The following is a 21,848-nucleotide window of genomic DNA, read 5'->3' as shown; positions in this document are numbered from 1 at the left end:
TTGCATGGCTTTCCCAGCGATGCTGTCCAGGCTATCGATGCAGCCAAGCTGTTTGTGCGCAGCAAGCATGTTTGTTGGGAGAGCTGTATGAGAATTGGAGAATGGCGATCTTTGTGGAGGAGAGAAGTCCTCCTCATTTAATGTTTATGATAATAATAATAATAGTCGTTTTAATTGTTTTCTTAGACTCAAAGCGCTGCAAGGCAAAATACTAACAATACAAGGCAAAATACCAACAATAACAGAAACAGGACAATAATAAAAAGATGCAATAAAACAATAAGAATATGAACATGCATCGACACATGCACTGCGGTGCTCACGGCGACCCGAGTTCGATTCCGCCTTGCGTTCCTATGCCGATCCTTCCCCTCTCAATTCTCCCCATGCTTTCCTGTCAATTCTCTACTGTCCTATCAAATAAAGGCGAAAACCCCCAAAAAAAGGAAAGAAAATAAAAGAAAATGAACCATAAGATAGAATAAAAAAGTTCATCCTAAGTTAAAAGCAATGCTAAAAAGGTGAGTCTTCAAAGGTTTCTTACAACCGGCATATAAACATGATTATCTTTATGATAATATAACAAATTGTGGCTATGTGGCTATGCAGCCTATATATTATATGAAATCACAAATAACCTATCATATATGTAGCAGGGCATTCAATTATTTACTGTTTATTTCTTTGTATTATAATTTTGTAAACTATAAAATTCTGGGTCTCCTCTATGGTCTCCTCAAGTTTTTTCCCCTGCTCTGCTCCGCTCACTCCTCCCTCTGCTCGCAGCGCTCCTCGCCCATTTTAGAGCATTTTTTAAAAATTTTATCTGAGGTAGACTTGAACTGAAAGAGGGGGGTTTCATGACCCTTTAAATTACAATGTGTTGGACACGTGCCCCAAAAATGACATTAGGCTTTAATCTTAATCTAAAATATGTTTAAGCTTGTCAGTCAGCTGTCATTTTATAAATAACATGATACATGGTTATTTTGATAAGTCAAACTATTACAATTTTATAGCCCTGCTTAACTGAAGAAATACAAACAATTAACAAATGCAAACAGATATTTATATATTCATTCATAGGCAACACAATAGCTGTTTGACCTTCAGAAAGCTGCATTTAGTATAATAACTCTGATTGTCGATCACAACAGATGAAAACATTTGTTATTTTGAGCAATTATACAGAAGATTTCTTGACAGAAAAAATTCTCTGATAATATATTTTTAAATATGGAAATGTTATTTGGCATATTTCTAAATGATTTTATACTTTAATTGTGTTTTTTTTTTTTTTTTTACGATGTGTTCAATTAGTTTAAAGGTTTTTATTGCTATGTGAGATGAAGAAATGTTCATAATATATGTAAAAAAAAAAAGCTTATAAGGTTTTTTAGACAATTTTACTTCTGATATGTTGCAAAAACAATAATTGTTCAACATTTTATCCGCACTTCCATGTCTGGCCATTCTACATCCTAAAGCATATTTGATTCGCTGTAGTATTTATTTTCTTTATTTTGTCCCTCAGAGGGCCGAACCCCAGTAAGGTCTTACAGCAGTTACTCGTCCTGCAACCAGAGCAGCAGCTCGGCATCTTCAACACACTGCGCAACCAATTGCGAGAAAAGGGCCTGCTGCCACCTGCTGTAGAGGAAGCCCAATGACAGACGAAAACAGCTCAAGTGCTGTTAAACTCTGTTAGCATTCGCCTATGACTGTGATCACACACTCCTAACCCTCCGCAGCAGCTCCTGGACAAGAGAGAGTGACGTCCACTGCAAAGCAAACTCGCACATTCAATCTAACAGAAGCATAACAAACACTGGAGGGAAAACGACCACAAGAGGGCGACGCGTTCAGAGCCACTGTGTCAGATTAAAAACACATCAACAGACGTTTAAAACAAAAACATCCAATCCTGTGGTAAGTGAACGTATAACACTACAGCAAGGACGCTTCAGTTGGACTGACATCATTGATTTTGATGGTGATTCTGGCTCATAGTGGCAGCTTCAGGTTTTTAAGATGCCGCAATTCTCATGGGTAACATTTAAATGTTTAGGGCAAGACACTGCAGGTGAATAGGATATCAAATATTCAAGTTATTACTAAAAACTATTATTAGCAAAAACTAATGATCAACGCGATTCTCCAGTTGATTGATTACATGATGCTAAAATGCTTTTCTTATTTAGAGTTTTTGTCTTGTTTCTATATCGAACCATTCTTAAATCAAGAAACATTTTCTAGATGAGAAATGCCCAAAGTAGGGCCTGCCAGACAAAGTTGGCCCATGGTAACCTTTCATTTGGCCCACCCTCCCATTTAAAAAAAAGAGAGACAGGACATTTGCGGTTGTGTTTGACACAGATTGTTATTTTGATTTTAACGTAACCCTTAGTTTTTTTGGTTTTTTTTATGCTGAGCTACAAAAAAAAAAAAAACGTACTGAAATGACATGTTTCAGTTAAATGTTGTAAATGTAGCAGACTTTTAAATGTAAAACTGGCACTTGACAAAAAGCGATGACAAGACATCGACTAGCAAATCAGACAAAGGCAGGAGCTGGTCGGCTTGTGTTTTCAGCATTGAACTCCATTGTGCTATAAATGTGATTATGTTTTTACTCTGATAAGTTCATTATAAAATGTTAACATGATACTGCTTTCGTTATTGATTTAAAACATTCATTGAAATATTTGCAGATAAATTAGGAAATGACCCATGGCAAATTTGGTGGGATATATTGGGTTTTGTATATTATTCGGCCCACATGCCTCGATTAAGTTTGAGGTTTGGCTCTTTATAAGAGGTTTGGGCACCCCTGTTCTAGACTAATACAAATATTGTTCTGTTTTCAGATACAATATGTCAAAATGAAGTTTTTCCTTTAATAAAAGAATGTGGCAGTGGGTCCAGTCAAATAATATTATTTCAACCAGAAAACAAGATTATTCGACTTCAATCACTGGCAGATTATTCAGCTTGTTTTAAGGAAAAACTCTTGTCTAGAGAATGCTTCTTGATTGAGGAGATTTTTAATATTTGGACAAGGAACAAGACAAAAAGCATGTAGGAAAAGCATTTTTGCAGTGTAATAATTGCGATAGCATTTTTTAATATTACATTTTTATTATTTAATATTTTGTATTTTAATGCTACATTTAAATATGCAAATGATGGATTATTTAATTAAGTATGCACCAATTTGCATACATTTGTGTTGAAATGTAAACAATGGTTGAAGTCAGGTTCATATTTACCCACTACATCATTTTGGAAATAGTGCAGAAAAAGAAACTCGTAAAAACAGTCAAGTTTGGTGTATGTACTGTAGGTGCTGCTGAAGTGCAGATTTCTGTCTACAACAATTTATATCTCCACATTTCTAGAGAAGATACTTTAAAATGATGAAGTATAATTGAAATCTGTAGACACAAACACATGAAATGCAAGGAAGTAGCACTTGAAAGTGTATATTGTATTTCTGTTTCTTAATATCACATGTAAGAATCACTTTATACAAACCCAAAATGCACAACTTCTTAAAGTTGAAAATGTATGAACTACTTTTACCTGAAGCGTCTCGCCTTTAAGGGACAGTTCAACCAAAAATGAACATTATTATTTACTTACGCTCAAGTGCTTCCTTCTTTTGTTGAACACAAAATAAGACATTGTGAAGAATGTTGGAAACCAGCAGCCACTGACATGCATAGTAGGAAAATGTATTTTTCCGAACATGCTTCAAAATATCTTCCTTTGTGTTCAACAGAAGAAAGAAAATGAGTCAGGTTTGAAAGAACCGGAGGACGAGTGAATGATGATTTTCAGTTTTGCTTGAACTATCTCTTGCACTTTTATGTGGGTCCTACACTCAAAGCATAACGAAGCTGAACAGAAGCATGTCTGCAAGTCCTACTGTTACTGCCTGAAATAGCCATGCTCTCTTTCCCCTTCACATTACTGAGTGTGTTTGCGTGAGCCCTAGAATAACTCATTTCCGTCTGTACATATCATCACGTGTGTTATTGTACATAGATAAGATATACTAGATCATATATATGGAGATTATACAGTTATTGAAGTAATATATAAATAAGGCTTCAATTCTATATTATAGGATGTTATGAAATATGCAAAACGACCTAGACATGTCTTATTTTCTTAAGTGCGGCATGACTAAACCCCTCTCTGGGGGAAGAAATACTTGAGAAGATAGTTTTTAGGGGTTGTGGGGTGGTTTGCTGTGTTCCCCTTTATGATCATTGGTTTTAGTTGCACTGTCGAAAGATTTAGTTATTGTTATTTCATATTATTAAAACAACAACACTGGTGCTTTGAAGAGAGAAACTATATTAGGAAATGATTTGAACAGTGAGCTGTTTATATGCTTTTCTTTTTAAAATGTCCTTTCTGTGATCTTGATTTGAGCTGCATTTTTAAACGTCAATTTGAATCTTGCTCAATATTTACCAAACAAACACGTACCAAAGTACTGGCAATTTTGCTGTAAAAAACAGCAACATCACACTGCAATTAAGAGCTTACAAAACAAGATTTTAAATAGTGTATCAGACTGATCAGCACTTATATGAGGAAATGGAACCTTTAGTCCTGGTTATCACATATTATTTATGTTTTTTTTTATTCAACATGCAGCAAAGTGGATTTGCAATAACCGTTAAAGTTTTGGACCAGTTAAAATGGAAATATGACTTGATTCATTCCCGTCTGCAGTGGGTTTACACCTTTTCTTTCCGTCACGTCTGCTGTATGTAGAATGTTGTATTTGTAGTCATCTGAATCCTGTCAGACCAAAAAGCTAATCGCTTGTTTTGTGGATGTTAAAAATGTATTATTAGCAATTTAGGTTTGTATGATTTAATTTATAACATTGCCCGATATATTATATTGTAGCGTGGCAGAAAATGGGGTTGAATTACTTGCTCTTCATGGATTGTTTTTGTTTTTAATATGGGAAAATTTATTTATGTCTATGTCTGATGTTCAATGAAAAAACCTTAATATTAAGTTTTCAGAGACAAATGATGGGCAATACTGGGAAAAAAGAGAGAATTACTATTATTATTGCAATGCTATTTGGTGAATAAACTTCACTTTTGACTTCTGATTTCAAGCAGTTTATTCTCAAAATGATGTGTTTGTTTTTATTCAGTGCCATCTCATCTGACAGCGCTAATTCCCCAAAACACAACTTAACATTTTGACAACTTAAAAAGTGCAATCATGTACAAATAAAACGTTTAGTCAGTTTAGTCATATCACTGATTAAATACATACAAAAAAACAACAATATAGAAAAAACAGCTCTTGTAATGGCTTATGCATCTTGATTCCTTTTACATGCTCCATCAAGATGATGTTAAAGTGTTTAAGGTGTATCGACAGTTTCATAGTTGCATTAAATGAACAGCAGATACCTACAAAACATTACACAAGCGGCACACTACAAAGCATTTGTCACAGCTTCAACAGAATAAAAGTACAAGACAGAAAAAAGGCTGTGATCATGCGGACACTACATGAGGTTAAACACAGATCAGATGAATGCACCAAAATAACAGGAATACTAAAACTGGCTGTAAGTGTCAAATGTTCATGTAGTTCTTTTTTTTTAATAATGAACCTAAAGACAAGAAGACGACGCTAATGAAAACTGTAAAGACCCCATTCACAGTAAGATAACTCTAACTACATCAGCATCTGCATTAACTGATGATGACAACATTCGGTTAATTATAGGCACACTGTCAGTTTGCGATGTGCTGCTTAAAATGTGCTTTTTAACGCAGGACGGATTCTGATTGGCTGTGAATGTTTCGAACATTTAAAAATGATTTTTAGAAATGTATTTTAATTGTTATAGTTATCTTCCTTTGTTTAAATGGGACTTAAGAGGAAAACATAAAAATATATAAATAAACCAAAATAAATAAATACAAGAAAAAAAAACCCTCTTCCACAGTCCACAGAGCACTGCTTTAAAAAGTGAAATCAATCAGTGTCCCATTTCAGAGGCTGCACCCTTCAAAAACAGCAACTCAAGATGAAATGCGTCAAAAGTGCATGATGAAATCTAACCTAGTGTGAAACTCTTTCAAATGTTGCCTTGATGGAATAGTGTCAAACTCGGTTCCTAGAGAACCGCAGCCCTGCATGTTTTCTTTCAACCCTGCTTCACCACACTTACCTGTAGGTTTTAAACGGGCCTGAAGGAATTAGTTTGTGATCAGAGATGTTTAATTGGGGTTGAAACTGTGTAGATTTGCAGCCCTAATTAAAGGGTAACCTTATCGGTAACAAAATCAAACAAACAATTTAAACCGGAAAATAGCGAAATATTTCAAATTGGCAATTTAAACATGACCTGCCTCTTAAAGCTTACATTTCTGCTTGTGCACAGTCTTAAAAGGGTAGTTCACCCAGAAATGTAAATTCTCTCATCGTTTATTCGTCTTTTACTTGTTCCAAACCTGTTTGAGTTTATTTCTTTTGTTGAACACAGAGGAAGATATACTGAAGCATGTGGAATAAAACAATCATTAGCTGTTTCCATCCACATATTTTTATGTGCATTTTAGATTAATTGCACAAAAAATGTAACATATATATGTATATCAGACGATTCCTAAGCCACTATAAATACTGTCTTCGTTTTGAAGAATGCCCTCTTCCACCTCTACTCCTTCTTTCCTAGATGGGTTGCACCGTGGCCCAGCGGTAAGCACTGTTACCTCACAGCAAGAACGTCACTGGTTCTAGTCCATACCAAGCCAGCCAATGTTTCTGTGCAGAGTTTACACGTTCTCCCCGTGCTCATGTGGGTTTCCCCGAGGTTCCTCCCACCGTCCATAAACACGCAACTTAAGTTAAAAAGCTCTCTCCCGGGACAGCATGCCAAACAAGCTTTATAATCAATCATCAGCTAAGTGTGAACTCTTAAAATCATGTTTTTGAATCGAAACAGCTATTGACATGCTCAGTATTTACTTTTACTTTTTTTGTTACATTTTTATGTTCTACTATGATGTCAATAGCTGTTTTTTCCCAACAACCCTCAGAATGTCTTGTTTTGTGTTCCACAGAAGAATGAAATCCACAAAAGTTTAGAACCACTAGAATATGCGTTTATGTTGAGAACACTTTACAATTTTGTGTGAACTGCCCCTTTAAGTGCTTCTAACAGCAGCTGAGGTGACACATTTACAGTACCAGCTGGTGATTGGCTGTGTTACTCTGAAGCTGGGATTTTTTTCACCATACTGCACATTTCAGTTTCTCCCTTTCAAAGTAATAAGACTGAACCATCTTGATAAATTTATAGTCTTTGGTTAATCCTTAATAAGTCAGCATCCTTAAAAGTGTGCAGCCTCTGAATTAGGACACATCATTCAACATTCATTCAAAGACATCCACAGGGAGATTTGACTGATATGGATGGTTTATACAGCAGGAAGCTGTCAGTTGCAGCATTAATCATAAGTAACTGCGCTAGAAAGCAGCTTAACCTTGATCTTAGATCAAACCTTGAGGCGTTTTCTTCTTCTCCATTCACTGCTAAGTCACAATATCATTAATGGGCAGCCGTGATTCCTCTTCTTCAACTGGAATGCATTCTAAATCGTTCCTGGCAGAGCAGAAGAGCCATCTGAGCAGCGCCAGCGCCACACGCACCAGCAGCCTCAGTAAAAGAAAAGCAAACGGTATGCAGATTTCCATCATGTGAAAGATCGGCGCGCTGAAGCGGCTCAGGATGCAGGTGATGAAGAAGGTCCCGAGTGCTACACAGGGGTACAGTGAGAGCTTGGCAAGCATAAAGGTGTGCTCTCGACCTCCGTATCGCACGTACGGGTGCAACGTCTCGCGCTCCGTAAAAAGTGCCGTCACCCATATTGCTAACTGGAAGAGACTGGCGAAAAAAATAATGACGCAGCTGATCTGCACAGCCTCCAGCTCGTTACGGGAGCCTCTGGGAGACTCGTGTGTGAGCTGGTAGGCGAGTGGCAGGCCACCAACAAAGGCCAGGGAGAACGTGTTGAAGAGGCCCATGAGACGAGTGGCCTTGGTCACGTGGAGGAAGAGAGAGTGATGGACGAACCAAAGCAGCCCCACGGTGACGAAGGAGCCAAAGTAGGCCAGATACTCAGGACCGTACTCTTGAAGAGCAGCGATGAGGCTGTTGTCAAACTTCTTCTTCACCACTGACGGATTGGGCACATTGCCTTCACTGTGGAGGAAGACGTTTTTTACTAGTCTGCTTGTCATGTTTGAAAGAACTTTTGTCAAATGATCAAGAAGACAAACCAAATGTCTAAGATGAGCAGCGTGGCTACGATAGCGAACACTCCATCACTGAACGCCTCTACTCGCTCTTTACTCAGCGGCTCACTGGGGTGGTAAGTGTAGAAGGGCATTGAATCGGGACTTTCGTCTGTCTGACCTGAGTTCAAAATAATAGTGATTAATGCGGATTATCCCACACCCAGCTCTCTGGAATAACTGATTCTGATTGATCAAATCACAACATTTCAAAGTGTGTTGCTCCCTGAGAACAATCGCTGAAACTAAATCCCACAGACTCATCTGGGTACTGTTTGGCACCATACTACAGCTGTTTTTTTTTGTTTCTTTCTGCTTTTTAATTAAAGAGTAAATAAATGATTACAGCTAAGATCAATGTTTTGTGTCTAGGTGTTTATGTTTGTGGCATGTAGCCATGTAATAAGAAGAATATACATTACAGTCATGCTGTAGGTGGTTTTCATAGAATAAGTTCTTTCAGTCTTTGATAATAAGACTAATAAATCTCAGTCATTATTCTGTGAGAAGAACCACCATTCATAGGATTGGCATCTATATAATTGTTTGTAAAGCTTATAATCAGCAATGATGCATTAACTTGACTTTACAAATTCATTAACTTGAATTTACAAATATGTAATCATATTTTGAATGAATGAAATGCTGCTCTTATGAATTCTGTACCATCCTGTATTGTGTATGACACTTAACAAGTATGACACTTGTTATTTCTATTGTAAGTAAAACTGACATTTAAACGTAGGGATAGAATTACTTTATTATTGATCAAATCAAATCTGTAAATCTACCAAAACTTGATTTTTAGTAATTACCATCGCTTAGTATTGTGATGGAAATGTTTAATATTGAAGATCATGTATTGATGATTGACAATTCTATATTGATATTATAAGTTGATTAAGGTTTTGCTAAAGTAAAGATCAAATGCATTATCATTGCGCTGTTACAGCTATGTGTAGTCTACTGGTTGTATAAGAGTTAAGGAGCTGTTGGGAAATTCTGTATCAGTTTATTTTGATGGTCATTTTAACACATTTTGTTGAATTTAAGTTACATTACCTCTACATGCCAACTGACTCTCATTAGACTATTAGCAGACTGTTAGGTTGGGGCTAGGATTGGGGTTAGTGCAAGTTGACATGTACTTGCAAAGTTTATTAATTGGCTTGTAGTTGCAATGCACCTTTAAGTCAACAGAAACGTGCAATAGGGACAATCTAAAAAAAAAGTCTTAGCAGAAATTCTTATCTGAAAAATTGTCTTTAGAAACTCTGTTTGAGAGTCTGTTTGTGATTAAACTGATCATTCTCCGGTGAATCTAAGCAATTGAAAGACAAACTTTGTCTGACTTTAATTTCAGTCATCACATTTAAATGTGTTCCTTGTGAAGAGGAAGAAAATGATTTGCCATTACAGCATTTTTTGGAACATTCAGAATTCAGATTTTCCATAAAATGTGTCTTGGCCAGAAAATGTCCTAACCTAACATTTTTATTGATTCAGCTTTCAGATGACGTATAAATCCCACATTTCACATTTATCTAAAATAAGAATAGAAAGTGAAGTGTAGGAACAATGTGCTCTTACCACCAATGGCTTTACTCCGGATCCATTTTAAACACTGAGAGATGTAGGGCAGGAATATGACAATAGCCAAAAGGACGTAGGACTACCAGGGGAAAATATATATAAAAAAAGAAAGAAGAAATGTTTATTGACTGATTGTTTGATTAGTTGCTCAAAATAAAGTTGCTATTAGAATTGAAGTAAGCAAATCCTTGCAAAGCTTCTTTAGATTCTACACTATAAAAGTCATGTAAAGAAGCTGTAAAATGTAATTCACGACATTTCAAGTTTATAATGTTGTTGTTCACTTACTAAACAATATCCATATACAATGATTAGTCTTCACGTGTTATAACAGTATATAATCATGGTACAATAAAGTGACAAAATTGCTAGACAACAAACCTTTTTCATTACATTACATTCTAAAAAGAACAACTATTGAAAACTAAAAATATAAAAATCATCAAATATGCTTGATTTAAGTGAGTTTAAAAGACAGCGAACAGATTGATGCATTATAAAGTATTATGTCTATAATTAAAGGTCCCATGAAATTAAAATATATAGATTTTTTTTTTGTTAGTATCAGTATTGTTAGTTTTTATCAAATGTTCTCTAGTATCTGACATGCCCCGCCCCCTTCAAGACGCTTCCTATTTGCTTTTCATTTGAAGTACTTGAGCTCAATTACTTTTACTAGTAGAGCTGTGATAAAAACAAAATGCTATTGGCTGTTTAAAAAGAGGAGGAGCTACACTATGTTCCACCCTCGTTTTAGTTGAAATATGTCAAACATCAAATAAAAATGCATTTTTCAAAGCACTTCGTGGGACCCTTTTATTCAAGATAAAATATTATTTTTTTTTTTATATATTATTGGTAAGCCCACACGGAATCTGCCCACTCAATAATCCGCAATTTCCAGATTTTTAGTTCATCATTAAGTCTATGTATTTAATTGAGTAAATGTGTTTAGTTAATTTCAGTAATGATATTGACTAATATGAAAATGTTCATTTGATTTATTCACAATACATTTTGTGAGACACTTGTTTTGTTTAGCAAATAGGTGGATTTAATTGGATTTGTACTGTAAACATTAAATAAAAGTTAAAAAGGTATAATTTATTTCATATGTTAAGTTTTTTTGTGATATAATCTTAAAATCGTTCCACATAAATTCAGATTTTTGAAAAAATTCTGCACAGAAATAGCAAAAAATGTCCAATTGCTGTCTGGCACTAATTATAGGTAATGTGGAGTCAGTCAAGTTCCACTTATCATACTTATGACAAATCAGTTGTATAACATTTTTACACAATTGAATTTCTTTTTATTTTTTAAATGATGTTTTTGGCATTATTTTGTTTTCTGGGTATGTTTATATTTGAATATGTGATTTTGTGTGCAGAGACACTGCAGATAATAAGCAATGTTTGTTTAAATATAAGCATGCGTTGTTCCTATCAAGTTTATTAAAATATATTTTAAGACGAACATAATAGTGCAATAAAGATCCATTCACAGACCTGAAGGGATAGTTCACCCCAAAATGAAAATGATCATTTATTCTCGCTCATGTGGTTTTAAACATTTTTTTGAAAGTTTTTTTTCATTAGTAGAATTCAAAAAAGATATTCTGAAGAACGCTTGTTGCTGGTACCGATTAGCCTCGTTTCCACTACTGGACCTAAAGCAATGACACTTCCGGGGCCTGATCAAGCCCCATCAAATACCTTTTGTCAAAGAGGGCCAGCAGGGGCTTCGAGGTGAAGTGAAAAGAGAAGCAGAGTTTGCCTGAGTCTGGTAAAGATGGCATGCCGCCATAACACTAGTTTTCCTAGCGCACACAAGCACATGCGCCAAAAAATACATAGTAAAGAAAAACATAGAGCTGGTCAGATTAAGATTAAGGGATTTAAAGTTTAAGGCTATTCCATTAAACACCTTATAGGCTAGGGGTCTTTTTACTGATGATCGCCCTTATGTTTCCCTTTTAAGTGTAAGGGTGTTGCATAAAATAATAAAGTAGTTTTATTTTAAAGTGATATTTCTTTGCTGTGTTCTCCTTTATGTTTCAATAACGCATAATAATCATTTTTTCATTTTATTTTCAGCTTAGTCCCTTTATTGATCTGTAGTCGTCACAGCGTAATGAACCACCAACTTATCCAGCATGTGTTTTGCACAGCAGATGCCCTTCCAGCTGCAACCCATCTCTGGGAAACATCCATACAGACTCTTACATTACGGACAATTTAGCCTACCCAATTCACCTGTACCGCATATCTTTTGACTGTGAGGGAAACCGGAGCACCCGGAGGAAACCCACTTTTTTTAGTGGTTACACTATATTAAAGACAGCCTCCAGTAACTTTCAGTTGTCAAGAACTTTTTGTCAATTTTTTAAAGTGTGTTTGTGAATGAAACTTGCACTTAGATCTATGTGTGCAAGAGAACAGGTGAAAGAGCACTCGCTTCACTGCTTTGTTGATGCCACGAGTGGCTGTGTTTCTTTCTTTATTTTGGAGATAATACAAAATATGAATAAAACAGAAGGACATAAAACTTTATAAATTAAGTGTCCACATTTGTAGGCTCAACACAATAGTGTCATTTCTAGGTAAAATAGCCTAAGCTATATTGAAATCATTTAAAGAATCATAAATATCGGAAACAAAAAGAAAAACATTAAATAAATCCTCGAAACACTATGCACGATGACAACAGTCAGCTGGCGAGTAAACAAATATAATGAATGTTTGTTTCAGTTGTCCTCATTTTAATCGATTTATGATGATGTGATGGTGTTCTTTATCTGTCTGCCTGATTCCCGCTGAACTGGGTGGGGTTGTGTGACTTTTGATTCAGTGGATGTTCTGGGGCCGGGGTTTCGTTGAGCGCTGCAAGCTACTAGCCCAACAGTGGAAACACAACATGATTTCAGTCTCACTGCTCATACTCCCGGGCTATTGGCACAGCCCAGCCCGAAAAAAGTCCTAGCTCGCACTGGCCCAACAATGGAAATGCAGCTAATGACTTCAATAGTAGGAAACAAATACTATAGAATTCAATGAGTGTCAGTACCTTTTTAAATATCTTTTTTTTTTTCAACAGAATAAAGAAACTCAATAGAAAATCCATTTTTGGGTGAACTATATTTGTAAATATTTGTCTACTTAATGGTCCATTGAAATTTAAATAACAATTTAGATGTTAGCATCAGTATGTTAGTCTTCAATGAAAGCTAGTGTGGTACAAAACAATGACAAACTTCACGTTTAGAAGACATACACCATTATAAACATTTAAAGCTTATAGTTTGTCACTTCTGCCTAAATAGAATGTTTGTTTTGTTTTTTTCACGTCACCTCATCCTTCCAACCAAATACAACCAGCAACTTTTTTTTGGCCAGTCAGTCTATATATGTTTATAATGTAGGAATATGAACTATGACATGCATTTCGTGTAAATAAGTAAATTCACCAACCAGCTGGAAGAAGATGAATGAAAAGATGCTGGCAAAGAGGCACATGATAGGGACCCTCATGATGACTTTTAGGATGTGCTGCTTGTAATAGGCCTGATTCTCAGACATCTGGATCTGGTCATTGAGGAGGAAAGGATGGCTGAATCCATACAAGACAATTAAGGCCTGAGGACACACAGAAAATCGATATAGTGTTTCACGGAGAGGGCATCGACTTAAAACACTGACAATGCAAACAATCTCACCTGGATTAAACCAATCACCATCACACAAGCACAGAACAGCAAGATCCCAAGAATATTGTTCGGAAATGTGGCCATCAGAGAGAACTATGAGATGACAACGAATAAAATAAACATTGAAAGTAAATCACAAACAGCTTAAAGCTTAGGGTTATTCTTAAATATAAAATAGAAGAACAAGTAATCTTTCAAAACATGCGTGAGGATTATTACTCACTGTGTATGGGAGAAAGGTTATAAGCATCATACATGCCTGAAAGAAAAATGTTCAAGTCGTTAGACACTTTCATTATTCTGACAGTCAAGATGAATAGATGATTTGTTGGCGCTCTCACCAAGTTAAGCAGTGCAAGTGTGTCATCGATGCGCTCTATGACTTGAAACAACCTAAAGGCAAATGTTTAAATTAAATCTGTGCAAATAAACCAAAGGAGAATTTAAATAAAGGCAATGTATGACACTAAAGAGATTCAGTGCTCTCACCGGATATGAGCAGCCCAGGCAACAGTGACTATCAAAAATGTCATCAAATAGACGGCAATCTTAGTAGTGAGCAAAGCCTGAATACTCTGTTTCAGTTCCTGAAAACAGGAGATAAACAGTCAGTCACTCATGCTTAAAAAATATATTTATCTACCCATGAATCATTCTACATCTGCAGTTCTCAACCACAACGACGCCTGCTGTCTCTGATACAAAACTGCCCATGAAATTAAAAAACAAAAGATTTAGACGTTAGTTTCAGTCTGTTAGTTTTATGGATATCTATTAGCTAGTGTGTTTCAAAACTGCCAACATTTGCATTTAGAAGATATAGAACTGATATAAACATCCAAAGCCTGCAGTTTGTTGCTTCGGCCTAACTGTGCATTCACACCGAAAGCGGCAAGAACGTCAAAGTAGCTGGAAGTCATTCATTTTCAATGGGAGCCGATGGCAATAAGCAGCGAGGAGCAGCGCGGTGCGCTTTCACTGGTGTGGGTGTCAAGGAGAGTTGTAATCAAGGCAACTTTATGGCAATGAACTATGATGTGGTTCGGCGGCAAGCAATCAGAATGTTTAAGTCCACCACTTGAGAGGTTTCCAGAAAACACAGTCCTGTGAACTTAAGACCGCAGTTTTTACCCAATGGGTTGATTATTGCGGTCGCCGTATTTCCAACTATTTACGATGTTTCTCCAGGGACATACAATAAAATACAGTAACTGGCAAGTTACTGATGTGCATTAATGATATAAATATGTTTTATTTCTTTAAAAATAAATTGGTAATCTCGTGCTAGCTATAACGATTTCAGAACATTTCAGACAGAAGGACACATATTGGATAAGTAAAGCAAAGCCATACCACACGCATCAACTTAATCTTGCATTGTTAAATAAATTTGAGAAAAAACGTGCAACATTTTCACGCTAGAAAGCATGTTTTATGTGGGAATGTAACTGATTTACTATCTGGTATGCTGCAACTGCTCCTTTAAATACGAGATTAATATATCAAATTTTGACGCTCTCACTGCCGGAGCTGTTGTCGTCACAGCGGTTAGAGCAAACTTTAATGCTCTCGCCACCTTCGATGTGAATGCAGTTTGTAAAATATCCAAAAATTCTTAGATCAGGTAAAGATTTTGTTTTGTTTTTAACTTCGGAAGAAATAAGAGTTTAGAGGCAAGAACATAAGCAAAAAACAAGCAAAGTTATCTGCCAAAAGAACTTCTCTTTTCTTGCATAAATCATAAAAATTCTGTATAGAGTAATTTAATACAATACTTTAACTCCTGTTCAACTATAATCCAGACTCAACATTGCATGTCTTACGATGTGACAATTGTAAATGCACACATTTCGATATCGATGCTGAAACAATATATTGTGCAGCCCTGTTGTAATATGTGCTTATACTGTTTAAAATACTGGGTGACTTGTCATAACCATAATAAACAGAGAAGAGGAGCTCCAGTGACAATGCTTTATCACAAGAAGCATGCAGTTTTATTTATTAAAGACAGTCACTTTTGCTTCTAGAGGGAGTGTATTTACAACAAACAAAGACGTATTTTGATGACGCCATGAACTTGTGGAATCACGGGGTATTCAATCCATCCTAAAGGATTCCTGGAGAAATGATGTTCATGGATGAGCTAAAGTATTCCTGTGGTTTCACTGATAACATGCAGTTTTATCATACTAAACACATTTCAGACTTCTGTCTGCTTTGTGCAGTCTAATAAAACACCTCATATTAAAGTATCGAGGGTGTATGACATCATTAGTCTGACAACAATGGACACGATCCATCCATGTCATTAGTTAAAACTGCTTATATCTTTGGATTTGAACATTCTTCAAGCCAAAAAAAAAGTGATTTTTGTATATTTTAATGAAAAACACCTTACATATCTGTGCTTTCATACCACTAGAGCTGCAAAACATACAAAAATTAAGTTACTGAAAAATAAAGATGCTAAATGAACAAATTATAGCAGTTAATAAGATTTCAGCCTACAGTGAATATCGATTTCAGTTGGCTTTTAGCTAATATCTTATCTGTTTATTTAAAATAATTTACAAGTCATCTTGTGGGTGTGTGCTGGTGCCCCCTGGTTGAGAAACACTGACTTAAATTCAGATGATTTTCTTTTCTGCAAGTAACACATACTGTATGTACATATGCACATGAAGACACGCGTTTTGTTCTGTGTTCACACAGTCACAAAGGTTTCGCTCAACATAAACGTGTGTAAATGATGACAATTCTCTTTCTTAGGATGAACTGTCACTTTAAGATGATCTAAAGATAGGTTTACCTCATCTTCCTGAATTTTTGTATGTGCAACAGGCAAAATCTGTAAACACAAAAAGCAGGCAGTTCTTAAAATTCATTATCATACATGTAACGTTACTTCATAGGAAAAGCTTTTGAATGGAGCTCAAAAACAAGTGAGTCATGGGGAATAACAAGGAATTGTCATTATGCGCCCTGTCACGTGGACGACAGTTTACGTATATTATAAATAAGTAAGATGTCCCAGAGGCTGAGTGTGAGTTTTCCTCACCATGACAGTGGCGATGATGGAGATGAGGGCATCACTGTAGGCGAGCAGGCGGTGTGAGGACTGAGTGCTGCTGTGTCCCTCCTTCACCGACGACGCCACGCTCTCCAGAAACGACTGCGCGTGAGTCCGCGGCGGCCGTCTCTTCTCCATCTCTTCGTCGTCATGATGCTCAATTATCTCGCTTTCGTCGTTCTCCCCCATGGCCGCAGTTGAGAGTGCTGTCTGTCAGTGGACGGAGCAGGCATGAACACACGGTAGTTTTGTTTGCAAACAACGACGACGTAGTGTCAGCTGACCGGAAGTTAGCGATGTCTGATTCTTAAGCGAATCATTCATTTGAGTCGAATCTTTTGAATGCATTAGCTGAACTGATTCGTCGACCTGAAATGACTTTTTGTTAAAACGTTTTTAATGCACATAACATAGTAAGTGTTGTTTAAAAGGACAAACTGAAATGAACTTCTATCTGATGGATATTTAGGATGGATTGAGTAATTATTTTCGTAATAAAAATGATGCTTTTGCGTGAGTGATTTGTCAGACAGACCTTTTAAGCTACTAACAGCCAAATATAATGAAAAAAAATATATGTATGTATTAGCAAAATCGTGGATAAAAACAAGCTGATGATCCAGGCGTAGAAGAGACGTACGTAAAAGCATCACTGAATCTTCAAACAAATCAGTACAATCTTTATTTCTTAATGGAATTGTATCAGTTCCAAATGTTACTTTTATTGGAATTCTTTAGTTTCTGATATTGATTGGAGGAAAATATGGCTCATTCCAAATAGCTACTTCATAAGTTTCATTTGGAATTATTCACCGTACATACCAAAGACTGTGTAAAATAGGTACATACCCATTGAATACTTTAGCAAGATATAAAAAAGGAGATATTGAAAGTAATTATTCATTTTGTAAGCAACACCTAACAGTACCTAATTCACTTATTTTGGCAAGGCAGTTATTCTAAGTTGCTTAGGAAAGATTTTCCCTTTATTGTAATTGAGAATGTTGATAAAGATTTTTCCATATTAAGGGAAAATGTTTTGTTTGGTTTTGTTAATTATAAAACAAAAGCTTTACATAAATCTTCTTATCTTATTAACAAAATGTTACATACATATAATGTATGTATGTAACATTATATATTAATATAATATATTTAATTTAATTTAATTTAATTTAATTATAATTTTCAAACCAAAAACCTTTTTTAATATTTTGCTCACTGAAATGCAGTATTACTCTGAAACTATTTCTAACTCTTTTACAAAAAAGGCTTTAAAAACAACAGAAATTTGTAAAATATATAATCTTTTTCTTTTACCGTTTGTTTTGTTTTTTTGTTGTTTTCTTTTTGTCTTTCCATTTCTTTATAATGTACTGTGATTGTATATTTTTACTTGTTGCATTAAAAAAAGCATCACTGAATCAGTTCTTTTCATTTCTTTGAAACAGACGGTTTTGCAAGTTCGGGCCTCCTACCACTGAGTGGATCAAATAAAGAAAGAACCGCCTCCCTCAAAATCTTAAGTCTTAGTTCAGATCAGATCTATTGTGCCAATTTAGTTATACATAAAATGTTTAATGCTTTAAGCATTAATTAAATGTGACATAAGTTTAAATAATTTAACAATTTCTTTGATTTTAACAGTAATATTAACCTACCTTTTTATAAGAAAAATAACTTTTTTTTTTAATTAAGACTTTTATTTAACAAGGATATTTAAATTGAACAAGTGACGATTAAGTCATTTATTAAAAAATTCCCCCTGTAAGTCTGTCCTCTCCAATATTGACTATTGTGACATAAATTCAAATAATTGCCCTTGTTTTGCCTTGTTATGTCATTGTGCATGCCCTGTAGATGTGTTACCTACACTTTCATAAACAAGCTAAAGGAAAAGTTCACCCAAAAACGAACATCACCCCATAAACATTCATATACTGTACTCTGAAGCTAGCTTGAGGATGAGTGCATTTTAAGGTAATGTTCATTATTGAGTGAACTATTCCTTTAAGCCGATTTTGTCAATATGGCATGAGAACGTTATTATAAAATAAGCAAATGTGATCAATGTCATGTGTTTTGTATCTGCTGTGTGTAGTCTGTTGTGCAGCAGAGGGTTCCAGAAACTGTGGGATGGTTTCTGAAGGTTGTCTGTCGCTGTCGAGATGGCCAGCCATTCTGGATCAAACTCAAGCTTCTCATAGGAGCTTCTTCCACAATCTGCAACAACAAAACAACTAAATCCCCTTCTGGATCTCACTACACAGTAAAACATGCTTGATGATGGAAACAGCAGGATCATCACCTGAAAGAGGATGTTTGTCGAGTGAGAGAAACTTGCTGATCTTCAGGACAGCGTTATTCATTATTCTTTGCCTAAAGGGACAAACAGCTTATTGTTATACTTTTTAAACTGATATCTAGATTTTATTCTTCGCCTTTTCCACATATTTCATGTCTGAAGCCTGTAACTGCAAGAAATCTAAAACAAACTTCAGTTTACATTGTCTTCAATAAAAAATTATGAAAATATGCATTGTGAGAATAGGCTATGTGTGAAACAGGTTTAATCAAAGGAAATCAAAAGCTTTTATTTGTCAAAAGCACAGAGTGACAGTGAATGAGAACCCGCCTGGAGCTGCATCAGTGTTGAGTTGAGTGCAGGTTAGCAGAGATCCAGTATCTGGACTGCAGGTGCTCTAGATATTCAGCAGCAGCAGCAGGCTTTCCCAAAGTACTGCTCTCCACTTCCTGTCTGAGGAGCTTCTTCCTGTGCACAAGAGCATTAGTGTTACTGTACTGATAAATGCCTCATGAACAATCCTGCACTCGGAAAGATGTCTTTGAGCATCTACATCTGGAGAAACTCAATCAGATTATTTTTATTTTATTTTATTAGAGAGAAATCTGGAGTGTCTTAAATCCAATCTAATCCATTTCCAGTTGATTATAACAAAACAGTTCATTTCATCTGATTGCTCGACACTGAAAACTGGGTTTTTAAATGTATTGCATTAATTATAAAACACACACACACACACACACACACACACACACACACACACACACACACACACACACACACACACACACACACACACACACACACACACACACACAATAGGTCAGTTGTAATATAGTAACAGTAATATCTAGGTCACGGAGTAAATAATAATTTTTGAATAAAAACTCAGATGTACTTTTTTATTATTTAAAAATGAAGAAAGTGCTGAGAATGGTATTTAAAATGAATTTTAAAGCCACAGAAGATCTTTTGTGCGTACTTTCTGAATGAATCCATGTTTTAAACAGTCCAGACAGGGGTTTGCTTCTTTGTTGTATGATTCAGTTGTTAGAGCGAATCGTCTCACTCATTAGACATTACTACCACCTACTGGAAGTTTTAGATTCTTATTTTGAGGATTATTTCATTCTTTTAAAAATCATATTTTCATATTAAAATGCAATAAAGTACAATAAACCTCATTTCTAGAAATAAAGGGAGAGTTCACACACACAAAATAATTTTGTCATCATTTACACACTTTTGTGCTATGTAAATCTGTAAGTATTTATTTGTATTGTATATTATTTTTGTAAATGTTTACTTGCTTATTTTCACATATAACACAATAATGACGTAAAAATCTTCTTTCGGTGGTAATTTTCTTAGTCAAATTTATAACATTAAACATGGAATTTTCTCAATAATTTGCATTAATTCAGTTCAGGATAGTCAGTAAGAACTTTTAGGTGGTCACTTATTTTTATTTTAACCTCCATAAGTATTACATGTTAGATTAAATAATCAGATAATTTCATTTCAGTGAAAGTATTCTCACCCATTTCTTATTGAAAACTTTTTTGTTTTAAATAAAAATATTCATTAACATTAATAAATATTTTACCAATAAATATTTAGGCAAGATTTATTTGTTTGTGTGTGTGCAACAGCTAACTGTAGCTTGCATTGGTGTCTGTAACTTCACATAAGTAGTCGTTTTGAAGTTCCTTTTAGTCATTCAGGTGACGTCTTCTGTCTGGAGTATCAGGTCAGATAGAACCCAACAACTTAAGAGCCGAATGTCAATAGCAAGGACAATCACCAAAACACCCAGCAATGGGATAAAAACTTAATAAAAGTCAAATTAGCTGTATTATAATCTTACTCTATAACTATATAGAATATATACAGTATGTACTGTACATACGTGCCATTGATCCTCCATCTGGCACTATAGGGTGGTTCAGGGCCTGGGCTTCTTTCTTGGGGGCTCCTTGGGCCCCACTGATGTCCACCATTATTCAAGGAGGAGCGCTGAAACCAGATCTGACCTCTGTGATGAAAACACGTCCATCAGGCTGCTCGTTCACAAGCAGTGCAGGCCGGTCCAGCTCCTCCCACAATTACTGTATGATCTCCAGGCCTCGTTGGAGGTTGTATGCAGGTAATATCCCTTACAAAAAATGACTGCAGTTAAAAAAAAGAATACTGCAGTTATTTAAAGCAATACTGCAGTTTTTTTAATTATGTTTTTTTAGGGCTTTTTCACCTTTTATTGGGATAGAATAGTGGAGGACAGACAGGAAAGTATTAGGACCAGAGAGAGGAGAAGGGTCAGCATAGGACCTCGAGTCGGGAATCAAACTCGGGTCGCCGTGAGCACCATGGTTCTATATGTCGGCGCACTTAACCACTAGGCTATTGGCACCGACAATACTGCAGTTTTAGTTAACTTCTGAGAAGTGCTTTTTTTGGACAGGAAAAAACATAGTACTACAATACAACCAACTGCAGTACATCTACTGAAATACAACTAAAGTACTACTACAGTACAACTGCAGTACAACTACTGAAATACAACTAAAGTACTACTACAGTACAACTACTGCAATAGTACTGAAGTGGTACTACTACTATAATGCAGTACTACTACGGCAAAACAACTGAAGTTCTACTACAGTACAACTGCCATACCGCTATTGCAACACACCTGAAGTACTTCTACAATACAACTGCAGTACAGCTACTACTTTTCCTGCTCGGTAGACAATGGTTTCCAAATGAGGTTTCAGTACTTCAGTTGTATTGCTGAAGTACTACCACACAGTATATTGTATTGC

General features: G+C 35.7%; 2 protein-coding genes and 1 long non-coding RNA gene across 4 annotated transcripts in view; 1 reads left to right on the top strand and 2 right to left on the bottom strand.

Annotated features, from left to right (window-relative positions):
* cds1 (CDP-diacylglycerol synthase (phosphatidate cytidylyltransferase) 1) overlaps positions 1–5,140 on the top strand; it is a 35,691-nt gene extending 30,551 nt beyond the window's left edge. The window contains exon 13 of one of the 2 annotated variants that reach the window (XR_012406197.1): positions 1,099–2,528. Coding sequence is in view for 1 of the 2 variants with exons in the window: in XM_001341863.9 (XP_001341899.2) it covers positions 1,535–1,670 (136 nt within the window). In the remaining variant the exon portion in view is untranslated. Of the gene's footprint in view, positions 1–1,098 lie in introns of both variants that reach the window. The other variant, XM_001341863.9, reaches the window with a different exon arrangement.
* Positions 5,141–7,587: 2,447 nt separating this feature from the next.
* Positions 7,588–17,002, bottom strand: tmem175 (transmembrane protein 175). Its single transcript, NM_001100075.1, is given in 10 exon segments — positions 7,588–8,257; positions 8,335–8,470; positions 9,940–10,021; positions 13,413–13,577; positions 13,658–13,741; positions 13,872–13,907; positions 13,990–14,041; positions 14,138–14,235; positions 16,461–16,499; positions 16,710–17,002. Coding segments are annotated over 10 exon segments (1,563 nt in total). The 5' UTR covers positions 16,911–17,002.
* Positions 17,003–18,079: 1,077 nt separating this feature from the next.
* Positions 18,080–21,197, bottom strand: LOC141385571 (uncharacterized). The gene is made up of 4 exons (XR_012406196.1): positions 20,936–21,197; positions 19,357–19,494; positions 19,030–19,100; positions 18,080–18,944 (listed from the first exon to the last, which is right to left on the bottom strand). It is a non-coding gene; the product is annotated as an uncharacterized lncRNA (long non-coding RNA).
* Positions 21,198–21,848: the final 651 nt, after the last annotated feature.

Source organism: Danio rerio, chromosome 5, assembly GCF_049306965.1.
Source record: "Danio rerio strain Tuebingen ecotype United States chromosome 5, GRCz12tu, whole genome shotgun sequence".
Classification (NCBI taxonomy): domain Eukaryota; kingdom Metazoa; phylum Chordata; class Actinopteri; order Cypriniformes; family Danionidae; genus Danio; species Danio rerio.
The sequence above is the reverse complement of the archived record's forward strand: the minus strand, read 5'-3'. Positions and strand labels throughout refer to the sequence as shown.